Genomic DNA, 15245 nt, shown 5'->3' on the forward strand with positions numbered 1-15245 from the left:
CGCTCTACCACTTGAGCCACAGCGCCACTTCCGGCTTTTTTCTTTTTGCTTATGTGGTGTTGAGGAATCAAACCCAGGGCCTCAAGCATGCAAGGCAAGCGCTCTACCACTGAGCCACCTTCCCAGCCCCTTTGTCAATGTTTTCATTAGTACAGAACATTGCACTAAGCCAGGCGCCAGTGGCTCATGCGTGTAAACCTAGCTACTCAAGAGGCTGAGATCTGAGGATCTCGGTTCAAACCCAGCCCAGGCAGGAAACTCCGTGAGACTCTTATCTCCAATAAATCACTCAAAAACTGGAAGTGTCACTGTGGCTCAAGAGGTAGAGCCCTCGCCTTGAGCTGAAGAATGCAGGGACAGCGCCCAAGCCCAGAGTTCAGGCCCCATGACTGACAAAGAAAACAACAACAGCAAAAAAAAAAAATTGCACTATCATAATTCTCCTGTATTTGAACTTTTTTTTTTTTTTTTGGTTGGTTGTGAAGGCTGAACTCTGGCCTGGGCGCTGTCCCTCAGCTCTTCAGCTCAAGGCTAGAGCCCTACCACTTGAGCCACAGTGCTATTTCCGGCTTTTTTCTGCTTATGTGGTGCTGAGGAATCGAACCCTGGGCCTCATGCTTGCACGGCAATCACTTTACCACTGAACCGCCTTCCCAGCCCTATTTGAACATTTTTACAAGTTTTTTAGCTTTTTACATTATAAAGAACAAAGTGAGCCAGGTGCCTGTAGCTCATGCCTGTAATCCTAGCTACTAAGGAGACTGAGATCTGAAGATTCTGGTTTGAAGCCAGCCGGGGCAGAAAAGTCCATGAGATTCTTATATACAGTAAACCACTCAAAAACTGGAAGTGGCACTGTAGCTCAAAGTGGTAGACTGCTAGCCTTGAGCCAAAATGCTCAGGGACAGTGCCTAGGCTCTGAGTTCAAGCCCCCTACTATTCACTTTGTTTAGAACATTGGTGACTCACAACTGTGATCCTAGTTTCTCAGGAGGCTGAAATATGAAGACTACAGTTGAAAGCTAGCTCAGGCAGGAAAGTCTTTGAGACTCTTTATTTTATTTTATTTTTTTTTGGTAGGTCTTAGGGCTTGAACTCTGGGTGCTATCCCTCAACTCTTCAGCTCAAGATGAGCGCTCTACTGCTTGAGCCACAGCGCCACTTCCAGTTTTCTAGTAGTTTATTGGAGATAAGAGTCTCACAGACTTTCCTTGCCCAGGCTGGCTTTGAACTGTGATACTCAGATCTCAGTCTCCTGAGTAGCTAGGATTACAGGCATGAGCCACCAGTGCGTGGCCCAAATTTTTTTAATTTTTAATTTTATTGTTATTATAAAGGTGATGTACATAGGGGTTACAGTGACATAAGTCAAGTAATGAGTATTCCTAGTTAATTTTGTTTTTTCGGTCATGGTGCTTGAACTCTGGGCCTGGGCATTGTCCCACAGCTCTTTACCTCAAAGAGAGCACTCCAACAGTTGAACCACACCACCACTTCCAGTTTTTTGAGTGGTTTATTGGAGATTAGAATCTCTTGGACTTTCTTGCTCAGGCTGACTTTGAACTGCAATTCTCAGATTTCAGTCTCCTGAGTAGCTAGGATTATAGGCGTGAGCCACTGGTGGCTGGCTTCCTTGTTAATTTTTTTCCTTTTCTTCTTATTTCTTTTTTTTTTGTCAGTCGTGGGGCTTGAACTCTGGGCCTGGATGCTGTCCTTCAGCTCTTCAGCTCAAGGCTAGTGCTCTACCACTTGAGTCACAGTGTCACTTCCAGTTTTCTGGTGGTTAATTGGAGATAAGAGTCCAGTTTTCTGGTGGTTAATTGGAGATAAGAGTCTCATGGATGTTCCTGCATGGGCTCTCTTTGAATTATGATCTTTAGATCTCAGCCTCCTGAGTAGCTAGTATTACAGGTGTGAGCCACCAGTGCCCTGCTGGATTCCTTATTGATTATTTGTTCTGATGCTTGACTGTGTGCCTAAGTGCTTCTAAGATTCAATGTAGCTATAGCTACATTGTGCTTTGGGTATGGGCATGAGACTTGTTCTGTCTCCAGATTCATGATTAAACATATAATGGATGCTTAATACAATATTTTGTATGTTAAATGCAGACATTTAACCAAAAACACTGAGTTTCTCAGGCAAAAAAATAATACTTGGTGGACTGGGAAGGTGGCTCAGTGGTAGAGCGCTTGCCTTGCATGCATGAGGCCCTGGGTTTGATTCCTCCGCACCACATAAGGAAAAGAAAAAAGCCAGAAGTGGTGCTGTGGCTCAAATGGTAGAGCGCTAGTCTTGAGCTGAAGAGCTGAGGGACAGCGCCCAGGCCCAGAGTTCAGGCCCCACGACCAGACCCCAAAAAATAATAATAATTGGTGTGTTATGGTGGAGCAAGTATGGGAGAGACTCTGATGGATTCTATTCCAAACCACCTGCACAGCTGCTTATATGATTTCTGATCTGGAGATGGGATTTAAAGCTTCTGAGGTTCATTTTTTCTCATTTGAAAAATGTGGGTATTTTCTTAGGGCTGAGTGAGAAAGTGGGCATGGAAGAGTGCTCAGGCCAATCATTCTGCACGAAGAATGTGTCCAATCCATCTGTTACTATAAAATTCATTTTTTATTCTAAAAGGAAAGAGGCTACTATACCTCTCCTGGATGATAAGCTTTTATTTATTTACTTATATATCTAAGCCACATTCCCAGGCCCACTTTTATTCTCTCTTCTTTTTTTTTTTTGTCAGTCATGCTGGGATTGAACTCTGTGCCTGGGTGCTGTCCCTGAGCTTTTCTGCTCAAGGCAAGCACTCTACCACTTGAGTCACAGCACCACTTCGGGTTTTCTGGTGGTTTGTTGGAGATAAAGAGTCTCACTGACTTTCCTGCCCGGGCTGGCTCTGAACCGTGATCCTCAGATCTCAGCCTCCTGAATAGCTAAGATTTCAGGCATGAGCCACCAATGCCCAGCCTCGCTTTTATTCTTAAATTAGAAGAGTAGAGGAATTAGTGGTATGGTTCAGTTAGTAGAGTGCTAGCCAATGAGCAAAAGCACCAGGTACCAAGTTCAAGTCCTTAGGTCTTAAAAAAAAAAAAGAGGAGTAGAAAATATTGATACTGCCGGGCGCTGGTGGCTCACACCTGTAATCCTAGCTACTCAGGAGGCTGAGATCTGAGGATCGCGGTTCAAAGCCAGCCCAAGCAGGAAAGACCGTGAGACTCCTATCTCCAATAAACCACCAGAAAACCGGAAGTGGCACTGTAGCTCAAGTGGTAGAGTGCTCGCCTGGAGCTGAAGAGCTGAGGGACAGCGCCCAGGCCCAGAGTTCAAGCCCCACGACCGACCAAAAAAAAAAAGAAAGAAAGAAAGAAAATATTAATATCTTAGAGTTACTGAAAGAGTTCAAATACCAACTTAGCCATTTATTAGCTATATCATATAAACAAGTAACAGTCTATCTCAACTTTATTTTCTCTAAAAAAGAATAAACTAATATTTGGCTTTTTCACTCATTGTTGGCATTCTACCACTTGAGTCATTCCTCCACTTCCAGTTTTTCTGCTGGTTAATTGGAGATAAGAGTCTCATATGCCGGGCACTGGTGGCTCACACCTGTAATCCTAGCTACTCAGGAGGCTGAGATCTGAGGATCTCGGTTCAAAGCCAGCCCGGGCAGGAGAGACCGTGAGACTCCTATCTCCAATAAACCACCAGAAAACCGGAAGTGGTGCTGTAGCTCAAGTGGTAGAGCGCTCGCCTTGAGCTGAAGAGCTGAGGGACAGCGCCCAGGCCCTGAGTTCAAGCCCCACGACCTTTTCTCCTCAAGCTAGCTTCAGACCTCAATCCTCAAATCTCAGCCTCCTGAGTAGCTAGGATTAGAGGAATGAGCCACCAATACCCAGCTGACCTCATTCTTAATTGTATTTTATGACTTTTTAGTCCTGAATTTTGGTCTATCTAAGGAAATTCTAAATATCATCCTTATTCTTCCCTACCTAAAACTATTCTATCATCATCAAGAATTAGGCTAGGGGGCTGGGAAGGTGACTCAGTGGTAGAGCGCTTGCCTTGCATGCTTGAGGCCCTGGGTTCAATTCCTCAGCACCACATAAGCAGGAAAAAAAAAGCCGGAAGTGGCACTGTGGCTCAAGTGGTAGAGCTCTAGCTGAGGGACAGTGCCCAGGCCCAGAGATCAGGTCCAGACCAAAAAAAAAAAAAAGAATTAGGGTAGGAAGCCAGGTGCCGGTAGCTCATGCTTATAATCCTAGCTACTCAGGAAGCTGAGATCTGAGGATCACAGTTCAAAGCCACCCCAGGCAGAAAAGTCTGTGAGACTTTTATTTTAACTGTATTTTTTTCGTCTTTTCTTTTTTGGTACTAGGGATCGAACCCAGGATGTTGCACTTGCTAGGCAAGCTCTTTGCCACTGAGCTACATCCCAGCCCCTCTGTGAGACTCTTATTTAAACTACTCAGAAAAAGGTGAAGTGGCACTGGGGCTCAAGTGGTAGAGCACTAGTCTTGAGCAAAAAAAGTTCAGGGACAGAATCCAAGCCCTGACTTCAAGCCTTAGTACCTGCAAAACAACAACAACAAAAAGAATTAGGGTAGGGAAGGTGATCATTCCATGTTCCATCAAGAGACAAGCTCAGATCTTGGTATAGTGGCACACTGGAGAATGCAACAGGAAGCTCAAGAGTTTAAGGCCTGCTTGGGATATACAGCCAGACCATGTCTAAAATAATAATAATAATAAAATAATAAAAAGTCTGAGGCCTCTCAGCACAGGTATTTCACATGCCTTTTTTTTTTCTCTCTGGACCAGAAACCAGGGCATGGACCACACCAGAAGTGACCAACTCCCCACCATGTCCAAGAACATTCCACACATCAACAGCAGCTATTGGGAACAAGCTGTATGTCTTTGGGGGCGGTGAAAGGGGCGCCCAGCCTGTTCAGGATATGAAGCTACATGTGTTTGACGCAAGTATGAACTGAAGTGCACTTGGATTGCCACAAACCTGGTCAGGGCCTCCTTGGCCCACCATTTCCCTGGTATAAAGAAGCAAAGATTAGAAAATGACACTGAATGGCTGAGAAGTGCTAGAATGCTTGCCTCCCTTGCATGAGGCCCTGGGTTCGATCCTCAGCACCACATAAACAGAAAAAGCCAGAAGTAATGATGTAGCTCAAGTGGTAGAGCGTTATTCTTGAGCTGAAGAGCTAAGGGACAGCGCCCAGGCCCAGAGTTCAAGATCCACGACCAACCAAAAAAAGAAAGAAAACACTGAAGAGTGTCTCATTTCTAGTCCTCTTTGGCAAAGAAAGCTAATGTAATCTCACCAGAGCAATATTTGCATTTGAAAAGTCATAAATGATCCATTTAAAAACTTTGAACAGGCCGGTGTTGGTGGCTTATGCCTATAATCCTAGTTACTCAGGAGGCTGAGATCCGAGGATTGAGGATCATGGTCCAAAGCCAGCCCAGGCAGGAAAGTCCATGAAACTCTTATCTCCAATAAGCCACCAGAAAACCAGAAGTGGCACTATAGCGCAAGTGGTAGAGCGCTAGCATTGAGCTGAAAAGCTGAGGGACAGTGCTCAGGCCCAGAGTTCAAGTCCCATGACTGACAAAAAAAATAAACTTTGAACAGCTGGGCACTGGTGGCTCACATCTGTAATCCTAGCTACTTAGGGTACTGAGAACTGAGGATTGTGGTTTATAGCCAGTTCAGGCATGAAAGTTCTTGAGAATTTTATCTTCAAAAAAGCTGAAAGTGGCTTGCAGATGGTGGCTCACACCTGTAATCCTAGTTACTCAGAGGCTGAGATCTGAGGATCACCATTCAAAGCCAGCCTGAGCAGGAAAGTACAGGAGACTCTTATCTCTAATAAACCACCAGAAAACCAAAAGTGGTGCTGTGGCTCAAATGATAGAGCACTAGCTTGAGCTGAAGAGCTCAGGGCCAGCACCCAGGTTTAGAGTTTAAGCCCCATGACCGCCCAAAAAAAAAAAAAAAAAAAAAGGCTGCAAGTGCCAGGCACTGGTGGCTCACACCAGTAATCCTAGCTACTCAGGAGACTGAGATCTGAGAATCACAGTTTAAAGCCAGCCCAGGCAGGAAAGTCTGTGAGACTCTTACCTCCAATTAACCACTAGAACACCAGAAGTGGCACTGTAGTTCAAATGGTAGAGCTCTTCAGCTCAGAGACAGCACCAGGCCCAGAGTTCAATCCCCAAGACTGACCAAAAAAAAGCTGGAAGTGGAGCTATGGCTGAAGTAGTAGAGCACTAGCTTTGAGCAAAAAAAGCTCAGGGACATCACTCAAGCCCTAAGTTCAAACTCTAGGACTAGCAGAAATAGAAATGTAGGTTAAGTACCATTCTTGAGTAAAAAAGGTAAGACACAGATATCAGACCCTGAGTTTAAGCTCCAACCTTACCCCACCCCCACACACCCCAAAAAATAAAAGAGAAAAAAGAAATGGCTTTCCAATACCTAAGCTGGCATGGGTAGATAGTGGGCCCTCCTGCCCTGAAACTGTCCAGGCTGTGTGTAAAGGGAAGGAGGGAGATCTGTCTGGCTGCTTGCAGCATCTCTGCATGCTGGGAGGTGATAATGAGGCTTGGGTGCACTTCTCTTGTTCTTGCTTTGTAGCTTTGCCACTTAATTTCAATGAATTTGCTCTTGCAGATACTCGGACTTGGTTCCAGCCAGAAACACTTGGAAATCCTCCATCTCCCCGGCATGGTCATGTGATAGTGGCAGCAGGGACACAGCTCTTTATCCATGGAGGCTTGGCAGGGGACAAATTCTTTGATGATCTTCATTGCATTGATATAAGTAAGTAGGGTAGGAAGTGGCGCTATGGCTCAAGTGGTAGAGCACTCGCCTTGAGCTGAAGAGCACAGGGACAGCGCCCAAGCCCAACCCAGAGTTCAAGCCCCACAATCGACCAAAAAAAAAAAGAGAGAAGTAAGTAGGGTAGAGGGCACAGTGTCTTAGATGTTTAAAAAAAAATTGTATTGTGTTTTAAAAAAGTACAGCTTTTTTCTTGTGTATTTGACCAGCTGGCAAAACCCTCACTAGATCCTGTCCAATGTGATATGCATAGTAACAGGTAATAATGACAATAAATGTAGTCATTTCCTGGCACCTCATGTATTTAGGCCTTTATTATCTCTTACCCTGCCACATCCCCACTCTTTTCATTAATTGATTATGCTTTGTGTTCCCTTACTGGAGTTCTTTTAGGCAATAGCCATTACTCCCATGCAGATAGGACTATCTCCAGGTTATACATGTGGAGGAGAATGAGCAGAATTACATTCTGGGCAGGCTAAGTGGTTGAAAACCCTGGGAAGAGGAAAGTATCTGAAGGGCTTGAGGAGCCCTGGAGAATCTAGACTCTTTCAGGGTCATTTCTCCAGGTTGGAACTTCACTAGGAAAAGGGCTTCTTCTCATTTGCCAGGATATTTCCAGCACTTAGCATAGTATCTGGCAGATACTGAGTGAGCACATATCTGTTCATAAATGTACAGCTTCTGTATTACTCCAGACTACAAGAAGTGCAGAGACATGGAACTCCTATGCAGAGTATTTGGGAATTTTACCAAGTTCTAGTTCTCTGAATTGAAGGGACACTGACTGAGATTTCTACATTTGGCAGAATTTTGGCCAACCTGGCCAGGTTGACTGGACTTAACCCTCCTGAGTGCTAAGATTACAGGGATGAAAGTACCACACTTCAAATTGGTTTTCTGTTTTTCTTTCTTTCTTTTTTTTTGGGGGGGGAGTGGTGGTTTGGTGCCAGTCCCTCAGGGCCTGTCCCTGAGCTTCCTTTTCTCAAAGCTAGTACTCTACCTTTTGAGGCACAGCTTTACTCTTGACTTTTTGGTGGTTAAGTGGAGATAATAGTCTCCTAGACTCTCCTGCCTAGGTTGGCTTTGAACCGCAGTCCTCAAATCTCAGCCAGCTGAGTAGACAGGATTAAAGACATGAGTTTCTGATGCACAACACAGATGTGTGTGTGTGTGTGTGTGTGTGTGTGTGTGTGTGTGTGTGTATGTGTGTGTTTGTGTCCGAGACTGAGACCTGGAACTTAAACTCAGGGCCCAGAGAGAGAGAGAGAGAACTGGAGCTTAAACTCAGGGCCCAGGTACTGGCCCTGAACTTTTTTGTGTGTATGCTCAAGGTGAGGGCTCTACCACTTTGAGTGACAGCGCTACTTCCTGTTTTCTGCTGGTTAATTGGAGATAAGAGTCTCACAGACTTTCCTGCCCGGGCTGGCTTTGAACCTTGATACTCAGATCTCAGTCTCCTGCGTAGCTAGGATTACAAGTGTGAGCCATCGCCACCTAGCACAAATAGGGTTCTTTATTCTTTTTACTTCTTTTTTGTCCTGACTACCCAAATTATCCTATAAACCTAAAATCTAGTGCTAGTTTACCTTATTTCAGTGCCTGTTTGGAAAAAAAATATGAAAATGGCAGTAGGTGCTAAAGCAGCAAGTTGCAGTAAAGAGAACATAAGTTTTGCTGTTGCTGCTGGTTTTTTCTCTTTTTTTTTTTCTCTAAGTGGAAATGGGGTCTTATTTGCTAGGGTGGCACTCTACTACTTGAGCCACACCCCTAGATCAGAGGCTCCTTTTGATGCTCTAAGTATATATCTAGTTCATACAAGTAGTGGTGGTCTAATGCAAGCCTCCTCCTTTTCTTATCCTGTATGCTCATCTGTAAGAAGAAGGCTAAACAGATGTAATAGCAATTCACAGGGCTGCCATGACTATTCAATAAGATTTGTTAAATTTTGAAGTGTTTAGCTAGCACTTTCAAAGTTTCTAAAGAATTGTATTAAGAGGGGCTAGGAGTGTGGCTTAGTGGTAGAATACTTGCCTAGCATGCATGAAGCTCTGGGTTCAATTCCTCAGTACCATATAAACAGAAAAGGCCAGAAGTGGCGCTATGTCTCAAGTGGTAGAGAGCCATGAGCCAAAGAAGCCCTCAGGGACAGTCCCCAAGCCCCAGGACTGGCAAAAAATAATCATAATAATAATTGCATTAAGAGCTGGACACCGGTGGTTCACAACTGTAATTCTAGCTACTCAGAAAGCTGAGATCTTAGGATCACGGTTTGAAGCCAGCTCAAGCAGGAAAGTCTGCAAGACTACAATTAACCACCAAAAAGCCAGAAATGGAGCTGTGGTAGAGCGCTAGCCTTGAGCACAAACTCTCAGGGACAGTACCCAGGCCCTGAGTTCAAGCCCCAGGACCAGCACATAACACACAGAAACAGATATTCTCAACCCCTCCCCACACAGACACCCAGAATTGTAATTAAAACATATAGTTATGTGTACATATGTGCATACAGAACATTACCTACTTTCTGCACAGTTAACTGTGAATTTTTAAAAGGTTGTATCACATTTCTCGGTGTGCTCCAAAGAGCACCTCCATCAGAATCCCCTGATATTCTTTGTTTTTTTTGTTTTGTTTTGGGTCCGGTCGTGGGACCTGAACTCTGGGCCTGGGCACTGTCCCTCAGCTCTTCAGCTCAAGGCTAGCGCTCTACCACTTGAGCCACAGCGCCACTTCCGGCTTTTTTTTTCTTTTTGCTTATGTGGTGCTGAGGAATTGAACTTAGGGCCTCATGCATGCAAGGCAAGCGCTCTACCACTGAGCCACCTGCCCAGCCCCTCCCCTGAGATTCTTTTATGTGTGTGTGTGTCTGTCTGTATGTCTGTGATTGTATGTGTGTGTCTGTGTTTGTGTGTGTGTGTCTGTGACTGTGCATGCACACACACAGTCTACTACTTTGACCACAGCTCCACTTCTAGCTTTTTGGTGATTAATCCGAAATAAGAGTGCCTGGGTTAGCTTCGAACTATGATCCTCAGATCTCAGCCTCCTGAGTAGCTAGGATTACAGATGTGAGCCACTGGCGCTGTGCTCCCTGTGATTCTTGTCACAGCTATAGACCACTGAGCTCCTTTCCCCACTCCCTGCATATTACATTTGGCTCCATTACCTGTAAGCATTCTTAGGGGTCACCTCCAGTAATTGGTTTGCAAACAGCAGTAGAGTTGGAAACCATTTATTAGCCCATATTGTGCCAAATCTCTGTCTGGCAGGTGACCTGAAGTGGCAGCAGCTTAGTCCCACAGGGGCTGCTCCAGCAGGCTGTGCTGCCCACTCAGCTGTGGCTGTGGGAAAGCATGTGTATGTCTTCGGAGGAATGACTCCTACTGGCGCACTGGACACCATGCACCAGTATCACACAGGTGAGCAGGGGTCACTCCAGTCTTCCATCACATAGAAACACTTAGAAAAATAACATGGTGCTTTCCTTTCTCAAGTTGGTAACTGTGTCTAAATCTTAAGAAAACTAAAGCAAGCTGCTGGTAGCTCATGCCTGTAATCCTACTTACTCAGAAGGCTGAGATCTGAGTATTGCAGTTGTAAGCCATCCCGGCAGGAAAGTCCACTAGACGCTTATCTCCAATTAACCACCATAAAAGCGGAATTGGGGAGTGGGGGTGGGGGTGGAAGGTGGGAAGGGATGGGAAGGGGAAACAAAGGAGGAGGCAACAATGCTTGATAAGAAATGTACTCATTACCGGGACTGGGAAGGTGGTTCAGTGGTAGAGTGCTTGCCTTGCATGCCTGAGGCCCTGGGTTCGATTCCTCAGCACCACATAAGCAGAAAAAAAAAGCCGGAAGTGGTGCTGTGGCTCAAGTGGTAGAGTGCTAGCCTTGAGCTGAAGAGCTGAGGGACAGCGCCCAGGCCCAGAGTTCAGGCCCACGACCAGATCCAAAAAAAAAGAGAGAGAAATGTACTCATTACCTTGCCCATGTAATTGTAACCCCTCTGTACAGTATTTTCACAATAAAAAATAAAAATAAAATACTACTTATCAAAAAAAAATAGTGGAATTGGCTCAAAGTGGGAGAGTGATAGCCTTAAGTGAAAAAGCTCAGGGGCAGCTTCCCCACCATAAGTAAAAGCCCCAGGTGCTGCGAAGAAAGAAAACACTAAGCTTGTAGGGAATGTCATTAAAGCATTAACAATGTCATTTTTTTTTTTTTTTTTTTTTACTTTGTAGTCATGGGCTTGAACTGTTGGCCTGGGCCCGTCCCTGAGCTCTTCAGCTCAAGAAGAGCACTCTATCATTTGAGCCACAGCACCACTTCCAGTTTTCTGTTGGCTAATAGGAGATAAGCATCTCATGGGCTTTCCTGCCCAGGCTGGCTTTGAACTGCGAATCCTCAGATCTTACCCTCCTGAGGAGCCAGGATTACAGGCATGAGCCACTAGTGTCTGGCTTTTTGTTTTTTTTTCCCCCAGTCCTGGAGCTTGAACTCAGGGCCTGGGCACTGTCCCTGAACTTCTTTTGCTCAAGACTAGCACTACCACTTGAGCCACAGTGCCATTTCTGGCTTTTAAGTGTATATGGTACTGAGGAATCAAACCCAGGGCTTCATGCATACTAGGCAAGCACTCTCCCACTAACCCACATTCTCAGCCCTTTTTTTCCTTTTTAATGTGTCTCAGCTCATATAGTAAATCAGGCCTTTGTTCTTTCCCCCTGTACATAGAAAAGCAGCACTGGACCTTGCTTAAATTTGATACTTTCCTACCCGCTGGACGATTGGACCATTCCATGTGCATCATTCCATGGTCAGTGACATCTGCCTCTGAGAAAGACTTGAATTCTGTCACTTTAAACTTTGAAGATGAGAAAGGGGATTCCACTGGCAAAAGAGTGTACAAAGATGGTGACTCACAAGCGAATCAGGCTGACACACTGCTCTGTTTTGTGTTTGGTGGAATGAATACAGAAGGGGAAATCTACGATGATTGTCTTGTGACTGTAGTTGACTAATAAAATATACAACTTTTATTATTCCTGTTATTTCATAAAAGTGAAACTTCCACGGTTTTCTGCCTTTACGATGTATATATTATATAATAGATAGATAGATAGATAGATATATACTTTTTTTTTTGCCAGGGATTTGAACTCAGGGCCTTGGCAGTCCCTGAGCTTCTTTTTTTTTTGTCGGTCATGGGGCTTGAACTCTGGGCTTGGGTGTTGTCCTTCAGCTCTTCAGCTCAAGGCTAGCGCTCTACCACTTGAGCTATAGCACCATTTCCGGTTTTTTGGTGGTTTATTGGAGATGAGAGTTCCACGGACTTTCCTGCCCAGGCTGGCTTTGAACCACGATCCTCAGATCTCAGCCTCCTGAGTAGCTAGGATTACAGGCGTGAGCCACTGGTGCCCGGATCCCTGAGCTTCTTTTGCTCAAGGCTAGCACTCTACCAGTTGAGCCACAGTGCCATTCCCAGCTTTTTCTGTGTATATGGTACTGAGGAATGGGACCCAGGGCTTCATGCATGCTAGGCAAGCACTCTATCACTAAGCCCCATTCCCAGCCCTCTACAATATTTTCTGCACACTATATAACTTATCTACTTCAGATAAATAGCCTGGGAGTGGGAGAATTATACTGGCAGTTTAGACACTAGTAAAATATACTTATTACCTTTTTTTTTTTTTTTGGTCCATCATTGGGCCTGAACTCTCTGCCTGGGTGCTGTCCCTCAGCTCTTCAGCTCAAGGCTAGCACTCTACCACTTGAGTCACAGCACCACATAAGCAGAAAAAGCCAGAAGTGGTGCTGTGGAATGGAACCCAGGGCCTCATACATGCAAGGCAAGCACTCTACCACTGAGCCAACTTCCCAGCCCCCATTATTAGCTTATTCTTAGCAGAGGTAGACTGTTGATAGCTTTTGAAGAGAAGAATGAAGACCTCTTTTCCTAATTATCCACTAGCACTGGAACTCCAGAGCATAAGCCATTTTAACATTTGATTAGGCTTGCCTGCTAACCTCCCATTATATTCCAGGCCTGCCCAATTTTTAAAGCAGTGCCTCAGCAGCAAAGTTAGGTCTGTGAGCCAATTGTCCATCTACAGAGTTCCTGTCCTTAGTATTGGATTTTATATTAGCATTGGTCATTAAAACTTTTACTGATCATACTAATTACTTAGCTAGATCAGTTCTTCAAGAAGCCAATCTCAACCAATCATGACACAAACTGCTGCCCTGGCCTCACAGGTATCGCTTTCAAAGGTACCATCTACCCTACCATGGTTTCACTGAAAAATTTCATGAAAGGAAATGATGTATCCAGGGTGCTGGGGTGGTTAAAAGTAGACTTCTCAAATTTATGAATTAAACTCATCTAAGTGGAAGATCCTGGACCACCAAAGGAAAAAAAAAAGCCAAGTAGAAAGGGAAATATAATTCCAATTATATTCAAAGAAACTGAACTTCCCTCATTCTTTTTGTCTGTCATAAGGGCTTGAACTCTGGGCCTGGGTGCTGTCCCTTTGCTCTTCAGCTCAAGGTGAGCACTTGGTACCACTTCTGGTTTTTGAGTGTTTAACTGGAGTTAAGAGTCTCAGACATTCCAGTCGGGGCTTTGAACTGCAAGCCTCACATCTCAGCCTCCTGAGTAGCTAGGATTATAGGTGTGAGGCTGAGACACCCAGCCATCTTAAAGTTACACAAATCCTCTATACTGACTACCCAACAGCCCCCCAAAACCTCCAACTGAATACCCCCACACACAGAATATTAAATTTTACTTTTTTAAAAATAGCTGTTCTAAATTAGAAGCTTTACACAAAAATTAGACCAGTGTAAATAACAAACATTTATTGGTGTCACTTATGGTAGAAAAAAAGTTCCTACACAAGATGTGCATGACCCAACTGTTAAATAGAACATTTCTGAGGTGAACACACTCTGACCCCACTTTTTTACCCAGTTTTTAGACAGCCAATTCCTCCTTTCCCCCACCCCAAGACATATGAGCAACTGCTAATGAAAAGCAGTAAACAGCCACTTGGGCTATAGCATTTTCAACTCCACTCTCAGGTGAAGATTCCAATTACATTCGAGACTTAAGTTCTCTCAATTTTCTCCTAACGAAAGTTCCTGAGTCCAGTATTTACAATATTACAACCCTAGCAGCTCAGTGCCTACAATTCATCTTTTTCTGCTGTATCCTCTTCACCAGTTGGGGGAGGGCCTGCACTTCCATAGAGTTTGCTAATTATTGGCTGAACAATTTCTTCTAGTTCCTTCTTTTTAGCTTTGAAGTCTTCAATGTCAGCATCTTGGTGGCTTTCCAACCATTCAATCTTTTCCTCTACAGCTTTTTCCATGGTTTCCTTATCTTCAGAGGAAAGTTTACCTCCCAGCTTTTCTTTATCTCCAATCTGATTCTTCAGAGAATATGCGTAGCTTTCCAACTCATTCCTAGTATCAATGCGCTCCTTGAGCTTTTTGTCTTCCTCAGCAAATTTCTCAGCATCATTAACCATCCTTTCAATCTCTTCAGGTGTCAGGCGATTCTGGTCATTGGTAATTGTGATCTTATTTTTGTTCCCTGTACCCTTGTCTTCAGCTGTCACCCGAAGAATACCATTCACATCTATTTCAAAGGTGACTTCAATCTGGGGTACCCCGCGGGGAGCAGGAGGAATTCCAGTCAGATCAAATGTACCCAGAAGGTGATTGTCTTTTGTCAAAGGTCGTTCACCTGAAAGTTACACACAGAAAAACTCGTTACTGACAAGCATTAGTATATCTGGAGGCCTCCTACATTTCAGTTTAAGAGCCTATTCAAACTAAGTGATTCAGTACTGATCTACACTGCAGACTACACAAGGGGCAGCCACTGGATTATACATATATATTTTTTGGCCAGTCCTGGGGGCTTGAACTCAGGGCCTAACCACTGTCCTTGAGCTCCCTTTGCTCAAGGCTAGCACTCTCCACTTAAGCCATTTTTGGCTTTTCTGTTTATGTGGTACTAAGGAATAGAGCCCAGGGCTTCATGGAGTTCACAGACTTTCTTGCCCTGCTGGCTTTGAAATATGATCCTCAGCCTCCTGAGTAGCTAGGATCCCAGGCATGAGCCACCAGTGCCCAGGTTCCATTACTAACTCTTAATTCGAACTAACTAAAAGCATTATAAATCACTGCCTTGTTCTTTCTTTAAAAAAAAAAACAGCCGGGCGCTGGTGGCTCACGCCTGTAATCCTAGCTACTCAGGAGGCTGAGATCTGAGGATCTCGGTTCAAAGCCAGCCCGGGCAGGAGAGACCGTGAGACTCCTATCTCCAATAAACCACCAGAAAACCAGAAGTGGTGCTGTAGCTCAAGTGGTA

General features: G+C 44.6%; 2 protein-coding genes across 2 annotated transcripts in view; one reads left to right on the forward strand and one right to left on the reverse strand.

Moving 5' to 3' along the window:
* Rabepk (Rab9 effector protein with kelch motifs) overlaps positions 1–11916 on the forward strand; it is a 21795-nt gene extending 9879 nt beyond the window's left edge. The window contains exons 4-7 of the mRNA XM_013021261.1: positions 4825–4986; positions 6695–6844; positions 10135–10284; positions 11600–11916. Of these exons, the coding sequence (XP_012876715.1) occupies positions 4825–4986; positions 6695–6844; positions 10135–10284; positions 11600–11886 (749 nt within the window). The 3' untranslated portion in view covers positions 11887–11916. The remainder of the gene's footprint in view (positions 1–4824; positions 4987–6694; positions 6845–10134; positions 10285–11599) is intronic.
* A 1788-nt stretch (positions 11917–13704) lies between these two features.
* Hspa5 (heat shock 70kDa protein 5 (glucose-regulated protein, 78kDa)) overlaps positions 13705–15245 on the reverse strand; it is a 5985-nt gene continuing 4444 nt past the window's right edge. Inside the window, exon 9 of the mRNA XM_013021367.1 lies at positions 13705–14615. Within this exon, the coding sequence (XP_012876821.1) occupies positions 14053–14615 (563 nt within the window). The 3' untranslated portion in view covers positions 13705–14052. The remainder of the gene's footprint in view (positions 14616–15245) is intronic.

This window comes from Dipodomys ordii, unplaced genomic scaffold (genome assembly GCF_000151885.1).
Source record: "Dipodomys ordii isolate 6190 unplaced genomic scaffold, Dord_2.0 Scaffold55, whole genome shotgun sequence".
NCBI lineage: Eukaryota > Metazoa > Chordata > Mammalia > Rodentia > Heteromyidae > Dipodomys > Dipodomys ordii.